At 39.5% G+C, this 14,679-nt stretch overlaps 1 protein-coding gene across 1 annotated transcript in view; it reads left to right on the top strand.

Moving 5' to 3' along the window:
- MAP3K5 (mitogen-activated protein kinase kinase kinase 5) overlaps nt 1-14,679 on the top strand; it is a 110,297-nt gene that overhangs the window by 31,405 nt on the left and 64,213 nt on the right. The window contains exons 2-5 of the mRNA XM_072855931.1: nt 973-1,112; nt 3,999-4,022; nt 13,375-13,568; nt 13,834-14,002. Of these exons, the coding sequence (XP_072712032.1) occupies nt 973-1,112; nt 3,999-4,022; nt 13,375-13,568; nt 13,834-14,002 (527 nt within the window). The remainder of the gene's footprint in view (nt 1-972; nt 1,113-3,998; nt 4,023-13,374; nt 13,569-13,833; nt 14,003-14,679) is intronic.

Below are 14,679 nucleotides of genomic sequence, written 5' to 3'. Positions count from 1 at the left end.
GAAGAGACAGAAGAGTCTTTGCAGGAGAGGTGGAGACGAGTCAGTTTTCTTGTTTTGCTCTCTTGATCCCACAAGACTTGCAGTGGAAATATGCTGCCTGTTATAATAGAACCCTTAACTATTTCTGCTGACACTTTGTAATTGCCTCTTGGTTTACTTTTACATTGGTGTGGATCTGGGCAAGTGAAACACATGTTTTAAGAGAAACTGTGGACTACATTCCTTGTTCTGTAAGCATTTGTGTATGTGCTTTATTTTATTAATGCAGGTAAAATTTATTATGAACAGAATTCTCCGCACAATAAAGTTCTTGCTTATATGGGGGTTTCTATGGCTTTACATATTTACTCTCTCTTTCCTTCTCTTCTGCTCTACCTTGTCCTTCTTTCTCTCTCTCTCTAGACTTTCTATATGAATCAAAATAGATTTGAATGGTAATCTATATTGGAACTTTACTTTTGCCCTTCTTTCAGTTTAGAGCTGTTTTCTTCCAAAGTTCTAATACAGAATCTATACAGTATGTTCTGTGGTGTACATATATGGCATGAATTTTTATTGCAGCTTGCACAGAGGGTGAAAATATACTTCAAATGTAATTTTTTTCTTTTTCCGTACGGTTATCAATCATCATGTGGATTAACCGAACAGATTGTATTTCCAAGGCACCAAATGAACTTTTTGCCTTTTCTTGATTAGTGTTGTTTTACCCCTTTTTACCTGAGGAAATAAAGGTCTCATTTAAAGAATAAAAAGGGGGAGGGAGGAAGAAAGAAAAGAGAAAAAAATTAAACCACATCCTGCTGACTATATTCAAAATTCAGACATAACAGCTAAAATGGGGAAATCCCGCTAGATCTCTTATTTCCTACTTAAAATTGGGTCTTCTTATCAAAGCGAATTGTGTGAAGAGACGTGGCATAGAAGTATTTGGCTGTCAGAAATGTATGGCATTGACAGTTTTTCTTTCTGCAGATATTGCTGTCGTAGAGATGAGTGATGCCTTCCGTCAGCCTTCCCTGTTCTACCACCTGGGAGTCAGGGAGAGCTTCAGCATGGCTAACAACATTATCCTCTACTGTGATACGAACGCGGAGTCTCTGCAGTCACTGAAGGTAGCTTTGAATGGAAAAATGGGGTGTGTTGAGGGGAAGTCACAGTTGGACCAACTCTTGAAATGGGTTCTCTGTTTCCATAGGAAATACAGACGCCACTTGCGGTTCACAAAAGAATAGCAAAAATATTCTGAAGCCTGGAAAACATGGCCACAGTGAAATGCTGAAAAATTCAGTTTATTTTTCCAAAGAGAAAGATGTAGATGACTTTATCACACCCCGTTAAATACCTAGGTGTTAAATGGCTTTTTATGGAAACAGAAGTTTGACAAATTTTAGATGAGAAATTAATGGTTTTATATTATTAATGGTTAAAATACATGGTTTTGTCATTCAAGGGCATTACTGGTGTTTGGGGTTAGATTGTTACAGTAATAACAATTGAGTGAGAATGGTAGTGTGTAGGGGACAGCAAAATAATCCTTAAGTTTTAGCTCCTGTGTAAAGTAGCAGTGTTCTGGCCAAACCTGATGGGGCCCTGGATGGCCTCTGATATGTCTTGCTGAGTTACATCTGTTTACATCAGGTACCCGCAGGATTGATGTGCTGGAGGTTACCAGCAGTGTAGCAGAGTTAGTAAAAACAAAACTTCTGCCTGGTCCTCAGGGCCACAGTTCACAGTATGGTAAGTTGGTTTAAGGCAAGATGGTGGTTTAAAATAATCTATGGGGCTGTGAATTGTGTCAGCCAAGGAGTTGATACTTGCTTCCTCCTGCTAACTCTGCTAAAGGTTTAGTAACTTCCATGGGGATGGGGGAGGGCAGACAGCTTGGATGGCAGTCTTTTCAATTACTTTCCCTCCCTTAGATTCATTGGCTCTGATCAGGTGTTTTATGCTATTGCGCTTCCATTCTAGGCATTGCTGAAAAGAAGCATTTTAGTAAGCAGCTTGGTGAGTCAGACTGCAATGTGGGCACTGCTGCCTCTCATGAAGGGTTTTCTTCCACTGCTTCTGGCTAGTGCAGGATATTTGGTTTTGATTCTGACCCATTATTTGCAGCTGGGCCCTCTGTTGGGAAGGACATACCTTGATGAACTCAGTTTCTTCCCTCCAGATTTTCTTGACCAAGTGGACTGGTTGCAATCCAATTATTTCCTTTCTTTTTGCAACACAAAGAGTATACAGATAAAAGCCCTAAAAATAAAACTGCTAATGACAAAAGACCTCTCTGTGGATTGAATTCAATTATGCGGGTACAATGATCTACAGTATAAGCAGAGCAGAATTTCATTGTACTGGGTAAGGAGCCAAATACCCAACTCCCACTGAAAATCACTTGGAGTGAGGCACCAGGCTTCCTTGGGCACTTGGGAGAACTTTTTACTAGCTTAGGAGCTTGACTTTGCAAATAGGTCACGTGCAGTGTTCCCACTGATGTCAGTGGAAGCCCAGTTCTGCACAGGGAGACTCAGATGTCCCAGTTGCCACCAATACAGTGCCCACCGAAAGACTCTCTTCAGTTTCCTTTAGCTTTGAGCTGGGCCCATCTTTCTACTTTTGATTGTTTGCAGGAAAGTCGTCAGAGAGCAAGACCTTTTCCACAGTATTTAGCGGCTGCCTGAAAAAAGTAGTTGTGGGCATGCCTGGGCATCTTTTGAGGCCATGTTTGTTCCTGTGTTTGCTACAGCCAGCAGATAGAGTAGAAGCAACGCAGGAGCGCGTGTGCAGTTTTAATCTTGTATAGAAGGTGGTGAATTCAAAAACTGAAAACGATCATGGAAATGCAGGAAACACAGAACTGCAGCACATGATTTAACTGGGGTACCGAGCAATGTAGGTAAACTTTTGCTGGTGGGATATTCTTCTATATGAACGTTCAGGTCAGGTTGGACGGGGCTTTGAGCAACCTGGTCTAGTGAAAGATGTCTGTGCTCATGCTGGGGGGTTTGATTGGATGACCCTTAAACGTCCCTTCCACCCCAAACTGTCCTATGGTTCTATATATGTACATGTATATGTTTGTATATTTATGTATATAAACATATTTATGTCCCACACTTTGAAAGCTAGCAACAGTTGTGTGTGAAACGTGCCCCCTCAACATGGGGAAGAGCAGTTTTATGAAGCATGACTTAAGCAATGTGGAAAATACGAGGCACCTTGGTTTGACACTGTGTGTGTTTTTCATGCTGTGGTGTAGGTGAAGGTGCTCAGTGGTCCCAGTGGCAGAGGTGTAGCGTAGCTGTCTGATAAATCTGGCAGGGTTACCAGTTGTTGGGATCAGAACTTGCCGACAAATCTTCCTGAAAGCGAGGTCACTGTCCACAAGTGGTTCACACCTGGGCCGTACCACCCAGATTAGTGTGCAAGAACCAGCTCTTTCCTGTGTGTGCTCTGGCTTCTTGTTCTCTGAAACTTTACATTTAAAATGTGAAGATACATTCTTTGCATCAGACTTACTAGAGAAATGTGAATTTCAACCAGTTTTGGAATATTTTAAAACCTCATAGAAATACTGCTTTTACTGTTCTTCACAGTTTCTTCTGCTGGCAGCAAAATGTTACTTACTATATTTAACTTCTCAAATATGAGTAGATGTGTATTAATAGTCAACTTTCGGATAGCATCCCTCTTGGAAAATTTATATAGGAAGGGGTATGTACATGTGTGCATGTATATGTATGTATATACAGATGCATACACTACATATGCTCCTGTGTATATGTAGGATGTATGTATCTACTTGATTCCATAGTTGTTTTGTCTCTCGTGGGACAATACTTGATTTATATTGATTTGACAGGCATAGAAAACATCTACCAACAAGCCTTTCCCTGTCATGTGTCTGTAAATGTTAATATTAGCAAGTCATACTGATCAAATATCTTTCCTAGTAGTTGTTCAGTGATATCAACGTTATTTTTTTCTTTTTTTTTTTATTCCAGGAAATTATTTGCCAGAAGAATAATGTAAGTATGATTTCTGAGTGCCAGTTGAATTCTAGGCATTCCAAACTTCTGTTCCATCTAATGTTGTTTATCTTATGTTTTCTACTTGAATCATTTAACATTCTCCTACTGTATTTTACAGAGTTAGATGCAGAATTCTGGAAATCCTAGCAGCAAATCTGTGTATATCACTTTGTTGCTAGGTACCAGGCTCACTTCTTACCTTGCCTCCATCTATCAGTTGTATTTTCCTTGCTGCCTGTACTTGTCTGTCATATTTTTTCACACACCATTTACATTTGTCATTTTGGGGTTTTTTTCTGTTGCCTTTTTCTGTACACTGTTCTTTAGTGTTTTTTAAAAATACGCTATTGAAAAAGAGAGTTATTTGGAAACTGATGCTCATTTTAGAAACCCATGGCTACAGCTATGAAAATACATATATTTATCAAGAGAGAGCATGTGTGTATTTATTTCTGGAAGTCGTGTCCTGGAGCCTGTTAGTCCTAGTGCAGTGCAGATCCCGGTAGTCTGTCTGTGCCTGCCAGTCATTAAACTGTAGGTTTCTTCACCTTGGCATCCCTCTCGTTTCTGAGGTTGGCTTTGCAAATCCCCCTTCCCTTTTTCACTCCCAAGTTCAAGGGAGACAGATCTATGACTGTGAGAACACTGCTTTCTCAATGTGGTTTGTTCCGGAGCAGCAGGGCCAGTCCTGTCAGAATATATTATCTGACACGTTGAGTTGTTCTTGGCTTCACTTCGGGACTTACTGGTAGCCATATAAGCTAACATGTAATTTTATAGCAGTTAGTCAGTGGTGTGCAGATATCTTGAGGTGCTGTGTGTATGCTGTACAATTCCATATATTTGAATAAACTTTTCTAAGGGGCATATGAAGTATTTAATTTTAGAAATTGGTCAGGTTTTATTTCCCACAGTGTTAAAACTGCCAGAAAAACTGCAGTATTCCTGGCTTTACTTTTTTATTTAACGGTGAAATTAATTAATTAAGTACTGACTTCTGCCAGTATGAAACACGATTCTTTGAAAAGGATGCGGTTATCTACTATAGCTGATAGAGTTTCTAAAGGTGGCTTGAAAACCAGTGCAAACTTTGGCCCTAATGCTGCATTTTAAGTTACATATTATTTTTTTATTATTAAAAAAAAAAAAAGCAAAGAGGGTTACATATAGAGTTTTTGTATAACTCTTAACCAAAAAGTGCTTTTCAGAGACCCACAGAATGCTGTGAATGACGTGTTAGACTGAAAATCTCTCGCCTTTCTCTAATGAAAGTGGGGTAAATGATCAGTTAGGCCTTTACACAAAATGAAACAGAACAGTAAGGCCTTTCTTGTAAATGAATGTATTGCATTCTGTATTTTTGTTCTGGTGGCCCAGGATCTAGGAAAAATGATGTGTGACTAATGTAACGTCCCTGTGAGGATAGGGGGAAGAGCTCCGTTAGCAGGAAAGCAGCAGGAGATGACTTTGACAGTAGAATAAAAGGGAGATGTTGTGGTCTTGTCCTGTTTTTAAATGACAGCTCCTGAAGCTCAAGGAGAGGTATGATAACTTGGCCTTCATCTGTTTGAGAAAGGATTGTTCTGTTTTCCATTTAAATTTGGATAGGTGGCTGTGAAACTGTCATTTATCACTTTTAGAAATGTTTCAATGTACGCCACAAAAAGAATGTGTTCCTTGAGAGTCTCAGATGTTTTCAAGCACACCCACATAACATCTTTTCTGAGAGGAAGTATTTTCCCAGGGATTAGAACAGGGAAGTCAGTAAAACTGGCTTAGCAACTCTGCAACTGATTTTTTTTTTTTTTTTTCCCCTCCTTTTTCCTAATTTTTTTTGGCAGGATGTCAGCCAAATTACCTGGAAGTAGACTTTTCACAATTGTTGGTGCATGCCAAACTATTGAGTATAATTCCTGCTTCATGAAAATCATGTTTACTCATAAATTGTGAGACTCTTGGATAAATGGGTATGACAAAGGTGCTGTTCTTGAGAGGCTGTGACTGTGGTGCCCACCGTTACCAAAAATAGTCATATAAATGATTATGTGAGGTTGTAAATATGGAAAAAAGGAAGTTCACATATGAATAAACCAGGAGTTTAGTCCTGCTGTTCTAGAACATGTTTTTTAATAGCACGCAAACATCAGCCGTAACAGGACAACGGTATCCCTGGCACCAAGGGATTAAAAAGGCTGCAAAACAAGTGCGTGTGTGTGTGTATCTATATATATCAGTCTAACTGAAATGCCTTGTGTTTGCTTTTCCTGAACCTTGTATCCCTAAAACTAGTGGAGGGAAAAAAAAAATCCATTACCAACTGTTTTGTTCTTTGTTCTGACTAGGTTTTTGTGCTTCCTAATAATAGTCAATACAATGTTGCATAGCTAGGATAAGCTGCCTGGAGCCTGTCAGGGCAGAGCGGTGAAAGATAACATAGGCTCATTTCCTGTTATATGTGGTTTTATAGCTATTTAGTTGGACCTTTTCCAAATTGTTGCAGTAATACCAAAAACATATATTTTTACAGGGAGTGATACTTTGACAGGAGGCAGTTACTTTGATATTTGAAAGCTTAAGTTTAGTTTTTGCTGTTATCTGATTTTTGAGGTCAACCAAGCAGCAGAGGCATTCTAGAAATTACTAGTAAAGAGTTTCAGTCACAAGGAGATGTTAGTATAAAGGTTACAGTACATGGCTGTACTTTGCTTGTTTTAGTTCACCAATTTTTATTTCATCCTAGTTCTCCCCAGTTTGAATCTTACCAACTTTAGAGAAAAGCTGTGGGTCAGGTTCCAAATGGCCATTTATTCAATTTTTTTTTTTTTTTTAATTTCACTTCTTGCTGAATCTGAGGAAGTTTAATGTGCGTGCATTATACATACGTTTTGCAACCAATTGCAGTAGTAACACCTCGACATGGTACTTGCCTTTCAGTTCAGGCTGCTTGCTTGCACCAGGTTGGAGTGATAGGTAGCCTCGGGAGCTGCCTGGGGTGTGAGACTTCGGTACAGCTGCTGGCCTGATCGGAAGGGCAATCAGGAGGCAATGGGAACCGTGCTGCTACACGCTGACTCACGGGCATAGCAGTTAAGCAACAGGGCTAATGTTATATGGCTGGGGACTCTTTATCAGAGATTGTAATTTTTACTAGTTTTCCACAGCCCTTCCTAACTGCCTCCTGTTTAAGGTGTAGCTTGGGAGACAGTTTGGTGTCGTGCTTCTTCAGTGGGAGCGGGAGAATGAGTGACCCTGGATGAGGCATGCCAGAGGCGTCTGCAAGCTTGGAGCCTCTGTATAGGTACTGCTAGAAGACTGTAGAATCCACAGGATGTCTTTAGCTATTGGTCTCCTGTGGAAAGAGGGGGAAATGCTTTTAATACTCACCCAGCTGACAAATGATTTGGAGGCAGTTTGATTTTTGGTATCCAAGTATGTAAAAATATTATGTAGTAACCTTCAGTAAATACTTAATTGATAATGACAACTGTGATATTTATTGTTATTTATGATACATCACTATCTCTTGCTCGTTCTTTCATTTCTTGAATTCTTTGACTAATATACTTGGCACATACTTTCCTTGGAAAAAGTTAGAACTTTTTTCCTATGTGAATATGTGAAAGGACCATATAGAGCGTATGCTGATTTTTAACAAGCATTTAGGATGTGGCATGATTGCAATAGAATGTTATTGCTGGGCATACAAAGAACGAACATATTCCCAAAGAAAATGGGAAATATTTAAGAGAGCAGACCCAGTCTCTGTGCTTCAGTTCATTTGAGATGTGAGGCTTACTTATGTTCCTTTTCAAATCAATAGCAAGGCTGTCATTCATGTGAGTAGGATTAGAAGTGAACCCAAACTGAGTCTGTATTCATTAAAACATCAGCACATGTTGATTTACTGTGTGTTTGGGGGATGGAGGGAATAGACTTAATAACTTGGTTTAGGATTTTGCTATCTGCTACATGTAACACCATGTGCAGTCAGAGAATTACCTTTAAGAAAAGTCTCACCAGAAGAACTGAAATAGGAGCAGATATTTCTCAAAAGAACTAGTAGGAGAAATGCAAAAATGCTGATCTTAATTAAAGGAGAGTCAGCAGGAAGAACAGTTCCTACTGTGAGAGATACTGGCTATTTTTATTACCTCAGCTGATTTTACTTAGTTAAAAAAAAAGTTACGTTGGATGCTGACCTGGAGCTTAGGCAAGTAGATGGGTTTCTGCTAGATTGTCCCGTCTGTGAGTAAAGCATCATGGTTTTGTTTTGGGGGATTTTTGTTTTCTTTGTCATCTTGTCTTTGAATGCAGATTTCTTCTGTTTATGGGTATTTATTGCTAAATAATTTACTGTTAAATGATTCCAACAGAGCAGTGTTAGTAAAGAGCCTCAGGGAATCAAGCGGACTGCACACCATTGATTCCCTGGGATTTTGCAGATTTTTCTCCCTCCTTTTGAAGTAAAATTCAAGATCTGAGAATTAATTGGGCAGAACTCAAATGCTCATTTGTATAGCACCATGTCTTCTTTATCTGTACAACTTTCAGAGAATAATCTTCTGTACTATGTCAGATGTACTTGCGGGGGAGAGAACAGTGTTTCCCTTATTGCCTGATGTTCCTTCTAATAAGACATGGTCTCCAAATTGAATTTCCAAAAGGCTGCCCCTTTCACAATCAACAGCTCTGTATTAGAGAGGGATGTTGAAAGAAGGGCAGTTTTATATTCTTATTGGGATCATTAAAATATAATGACATGCTGTGCATTTTTATTATCTCTTAAATACAAACAGTTGCTATATTAATTTATTTTCCGAAGCTGAGAAAGGATATCAAACAAGAAGGAAGTGCTTAATGTTCCAGTGACCAGTAGGACTAGCTAGGAGCAGCATAGTCTTATTCCATAACCATAGAGCTATTAAGACAATCTTATGGCTGTATTTAAGCTGAAATTACACACACTCTGGAATTGTTTAGTTTTGCACAGTAAGCGAGGAAGGGATATTAGAAAAATATAAACCAATTAAAGCATTTGCAAAAATGAATTACGGATTTTGTCACTTTGTGGTAAGCTTTTATGCATGTGTAGCTGGCTCCAGCCAGTGCTTCTGTCTTCTGATTAGTCTGACTGATTTGATGAAATGAGCTAAGACAGATAGTCTTTCAGAAGGTGGCCTGATGTTGCCAGGTACTGAGTGTGCTGGCCCAAAGCCTTCAAAGATATGTATGTTCATATCTCCTAGATATAACTAGTTCAGCTGATCTGGGAGCTCAGGCCAAGTTTACCTTATCTAAGGTCCTGAGTTCTTGTGCATCAGGCTGAACCATAGTAACTATCTGTGTGCACACTCATGGCCTGTCCCAGCCCCTGATGTTTTCAGTAATGCCTTTCAGTTTACAACTCAGGTGACCTGCAATCACTTTGTAACTTTCATTAGTGTAATTTGAGCTTTTGAACCTTAAATAGTGAGGGATTTATAAAGAAAAGGGCTGGAAAATGAAACTTATAGCACCTGTTGTTTATTGGGGGGGGTCTATTCCCACCCACTTTTGAAGCCCCTTTATGCAACTCACATTTCTTTAAAGGATGTTCATGTAACTGAGAATATTGCAATCGGATTTAAGGTGCTACTTCTTAAAAAATTGTCCATTTTTCTTGAATGGCTTGGTTCTCTTACTTCCATTGTACATGGTATGGTGAGTCAGAGGAATGGATCAAAGGAAAACAACAATTCTGTCTTGGGTGCTTGGCAAACTTAGAATCTAGAGTGAAGTTAATTAGGGTTAGGAAAGAATATCAGAGTTTGTGAGATCAGAGTTGGGATGGAGTGTTACAGAGCAGATTTTAATAGGGTAAGTGGAATATGTTTAAACTTCCAAGTCGAATAATGTGCACTAAGTCAAAATGCAAAGCAATGTGTGAGCAGATAAGCGTGTGTCAGAAAGACCACCTGATCCTTTCTGACTTAAGTTAGTGTAGCTTATATTTTGACAAAGAAAGGTGAGAAGGGAAGTAAAAGTGGCTGAGACAGAAGTTGCGTAGCTTGGGAACAAGGAAAGAAGCAAGTCAGGCACTCTGCTTCGGGGGAGAAGGTTTAGAGCAGCTCCTCAGCTGCTGCCCCCACAGCCTGGTCCTCTCGGGCTCCCATCCCAGTTGTTGCCCAAATGCAGTCGGGGTTGGGCTCTTTGTAGTTAGAATTTGTGATGGTCACAAAATATGTTTCTCCATAGTGGGAGACCATAGACTGTATTATACAAGAGCAGTTTTGCAGTCACTGTTATTTTATCTTTCTACCACCACCTTTAGTAAGTAATATGTAACTTTTGATTTTTATTTTTTTTTAAGTTTTGGGGTTTTTTTTGGTCACCAGAGCTATTGCATGTCTGCCTTTGTCAGGTTCAGCTGTTAAATACCTAATGTACTCTTTAGCTAGGAGAGTGAAATTTAGGTCAATACTTCTTGTATTTCTTAACTGTACTGCATGTGGGTTTTTTCTATTCTTTTTTTTAAAGCCCATTTCCTAAGGAAATGAAACTTAAGAGCTTGTACTTCTTTTTCATCCTCCGCCCTCTTTTTGTATGTGCCTGTTTTGTCTGTCTGATGAATTTCAGCCAGATTCGAGAGGTTTCAGAGATACACAGCTCCCCACAAAACATAACTCTCTAGGCTAAGTTAACAACAAAATTAATGCCCTGGCTGAGGGAAAGGCCACTGTGTTCCAACACTACTTGCCACCGAGGATCAAGGTGAGAGTCTGCCTTGAGACAATTCCCTGAGAACCCTGGGGGTCCTCTGTACAACTATGAATTGATTTTATTTTCTTCTATTTTCTTCCCATGTAGTGGTTTCTCCTGCCTTTTACTGTTAAGTTCTTCCTTGTCCACTGCTTCCAAAAGCTACTGGGTCTGCATGTCTTCTATAGCAGGCTCTATAATATAACCAGCTTTTTTTTCCCCTTGGGTAACAGGAAAAACGCATGTAAACTAATTTTTGCTGGCTCTCTTGTTCCACTGAAATAGATACCTGCTTCCTACAGAAGGTGCATTTGGGATCAGTTTTTAAGAGCTCTTGCTCAGTAATGGGCTCAAGCACTTGGCCTCTGAAGGAAGAATAGTTTTCCTGCGTGTAGGATTATTTATGAAGACTAGTACTGTCTCTGTAGGTGGCCTGACCATTATGCCAGGATAAACTTTGGGTTCTGTGGATTTCAAAAGCTAGAAACGTCCTTTTTCAGAATTGATTTTTAGTTAAGACCTGAGCTTTGGAAACAGTGTGCCAGAGGTCTGAGAAGGCCTTCCTGCAAGCAGTCTTGAATTTATTTTTAATGCACTGCATAAACATTAGGAAGTAAAATGCTTGCCCCAGGATATCTGTAGCTACTTCACCCTTTTTCTTGGCTCTGACTTCCCAAACTTTTTCTCCTTTATTTAAAAAAGAAAAGTTGGAGAATAGTCTGCCTATCCTTAATAGTGGCTCTGGTGCCAGTCACTGCCCAGCCTTGTCCTGTAATTGCTGAAACCAGTGCCAGCAAATTCATAATTTCCTCTCTGCTTTTGACTGTGGGGCTTATTAGGTTTTAGCAGGGTCAAAGGTTCATCCATTCACTCTTGAAAATGTGTGATTGCCTTATGTGCTAGCATATTCTTCAGCAGAAGTGTCCATTCAGTTTTCCATTGTAAAGACGAGCAGTTTGGGTTCTAGCAGCACACTCCTTAATTGCTTATTAAAAATATTGTCATACACTTCCCAGTTCTCAAGTTTCCTTTGGCATTGCTACACTGATGCACAGAAAAATATGTCCTAGCTATTCGGCTGTAATAGTTTGCAGTTGTTGGGGGAGGAAGACTAAATTCATCCTTGTGCAAGTCTGTGTATGCAGTAATCTCCAACCAAGTTCTGGATTAGTTGAGCTCAATGGACCTCATATAAATGCCTGCATCAATGAATTTTAAATTTTACAGAGTTTGTCAATATCCCTCAGAAATGGGGATGGGATTGCCTTTACAGCAAGGTCTTATAGTTTCATAGTATGATAGGTGTCATTAAAAAAAAAAAAAAAAGAAAAGATAATTCCTGTACTCTTCATAGCCAATCTCTGATCTGTGCACAAACATATGTTTACTGACATACCTGTACACATACATTTATACAGACTAGAGTACCTCAGTCCTTCCATGTTTTTGAGATCTAATAATGCATGTTAAAATGCATGTTTTAAGCACACAGCTGGTACTGTGCATTTGGAAACTATTCAGTCACTGTTCTCTCAATGCATGGAGCTCAGCTTGCCAGGGGAGTCTCTGAAGTGATCTCCTCATTGCTGTTCTGACTTCTGGGAGAGCAGAAGCAGCTGACCAGAAAGTAATTAACCTTGGAAGTAATTTAGGGGTACCAAAATGACAGGTCTCAAGAATTGCTTCCTTAGGGCTTTTATTGCTGGGCTGCTGGCCACTTCAGTAGTGGGGTCCGAGCTTTGAAAGCCAAATGGCAGAACTCCTCCTGATTTTGATGGTGTGCGCTCTCATAGTTAAGTCCCTTCAGAACCACAAATATTCAGTGTAAATCTGTACTCATACACGTACCACAGGCACCAGACATCTTGCCTCCCTCTTTCCTGGAAGGTAATTTATTTATTTATTTATTTATTTTCCCCCTGAAGTATCTGTCGTACATTGATATACAGAAATCAATAAAGTTTGGCAACTCTAAGACATTCCATAAGTGATTGTTCTGAAATATGCATGGTTTTAAGTCCACTGGCCAGGAAGGTTTGCTACATAGCAGGTAATTTCATTTGTGTATGTTATGCTAAACTATTTGAGTCATTTTGCAGTTCATATGAGGATTAGTTTTCTCTACAGTTTTCCTGTTGTGAGGCAACTAGGTTGTGTTATTGTTTTCAACATCTGTGAGCCTAACTATACTAAATTGCAGAGTGCTTGCTCTTTTCTGAACATCAGTCACCTTGAAAAGTGTGTATGTCAGCTTCACTTGAGTCTGCCTGCTGCTTCGGGGTGACTAGGGTGTGCCCTCAGAATTGTTTCGCTATTGAGCCCATGTTCTGACTATTTTAAGGTCAACGTGATGCTTCTAAAAAGATTCACCTTACAGGAAGCAGTTCAGAAATCTGAAAGAATACATTTCAGAGGTATATCATATTTGAGATGAAAATTGAATTTATGGAATCCTAGGCTTCATGGGTAAAATCTTGGTCTTGTTGAAGTAAGCAGGAGATCTCCCTTTGACTTCAACAGGTGAAATTCTGCAGGTAGTATATGCAGTTGCTTTATACCTCGGCTTGTCAAACCATAACTGCCCTAAATATTGCACCTTGTTTCCTTACAGATGTGCACTGGTAACTACATATTTGTTCCTTATATGATAACTCCACATAACAAGGTGTACTGCTGTGATAGCAGTTTTATGAAGGGACTAACAGAACTGATGCAGCCCAGCTTTGAGTCGCTGCTTGGGCCTATATGCTTACCTCTGGTGGATCGATTTATTCAGCTCTTGAAGGTGGCACAGGCCAGTTCAAGGTGAGTTGACTTTTTGTACCCCTGTGTAAAAGTCTCATATTCCTGCTGGCAATATAAATGTCAGACTCTTGCTTCAGGGCGATGCAATGTTCTGCCTTCTGTTGAGACAAATTGATAATGAATAATGTAGCTTGACCAAATTTCTCCATTGACACTGCTCTATCCATAAATGTTCCACATACACATTGTGGGAGAGCTGCAAGGCCAGAAAAACAAATGCAAGGGACCCATCCCAAATTGCTGACGTGAAGTTGTTCCTCTCCAGCCAGTATTTCCGGGAATCCATTCTGAACGACATCAGGAAGGCCCGTACCCTCTACACAGGCAAAGAGCTTGCAGCAGAGCTGGCAAGGATTCGACAGCGAGTGGATAATGTTGAAGTCTTGTCTGCTGACATTGTAATAAACTTGCTGCTGTCCTACAGAGACATTCAGGTATGAATCCTATGCTCTAAGATCATCTAAAACATAGTAAATTAAATTACATTCTCAGTGAAATTTTTAGTGTATTTTGCACAGATTTGCTAACAGACTATATGAATAATGCACACTAGTAAAAATCTTTTAGTCTCTTCACTGATGCTTTTTACTTTATTTTGTAGTTCGACTGTTTATAGTGTGCCTTTACATAGCAGAAAAGTGTTATTACTTTGTGACAGCACCTAAAAAGTACACAACATACAATAACTCTTCTCCATCTCAGCATTACTATGTGATGAACAGCCCTTAGTGTGTCCTACTTAAAGGCTATGGTAGCATCTGCTATTGATATGTATATGCATTCTTTGTCACCATGCTTGTGACATTCCTCATGGAAACATAACATGTTCGTATGCATTTCAGCTTTTGGAATGGTGCTTGTAATTGCTTACTTTGTTATACATAATTTCAACTGTTGCTGCTTAAACATTTTGAAGTGGTTTGGTTTTCGTTTTGTTTGTTTGTTTTTAAATATGTCGGCGAGTAAGCTATTTTAAAAACTGTGGTATTGAAAGATTCTTTTATCTTGTTTTTGTGGCTTATGCCTACTTCAGTTTTGGGATGCCTTAATTCAGATGCAGTTAGCATTGTAAGGTCTGTACAATATGAACTCCGATATGTGCTCGGCCCCT

Source organism: Ciconia boyciana, chromosome 3 (genome assembly GCF_034638445.1).
Source record: "Ciconia boyciana chromosome 3, ASM3463844v1, whole genome shotgun sequence".
Classification (NCBI taxonomy): Eukaryota; Metazoa; Chordata; class Aves; order Ciconiiformes; family Ciconiidae; genus Ciconia; species Ciconia boyciana.
Note: the sequence above shows the minus strand (reverse complement) of the source record. Positions and strands in the feature narration are given on the sequence as shown.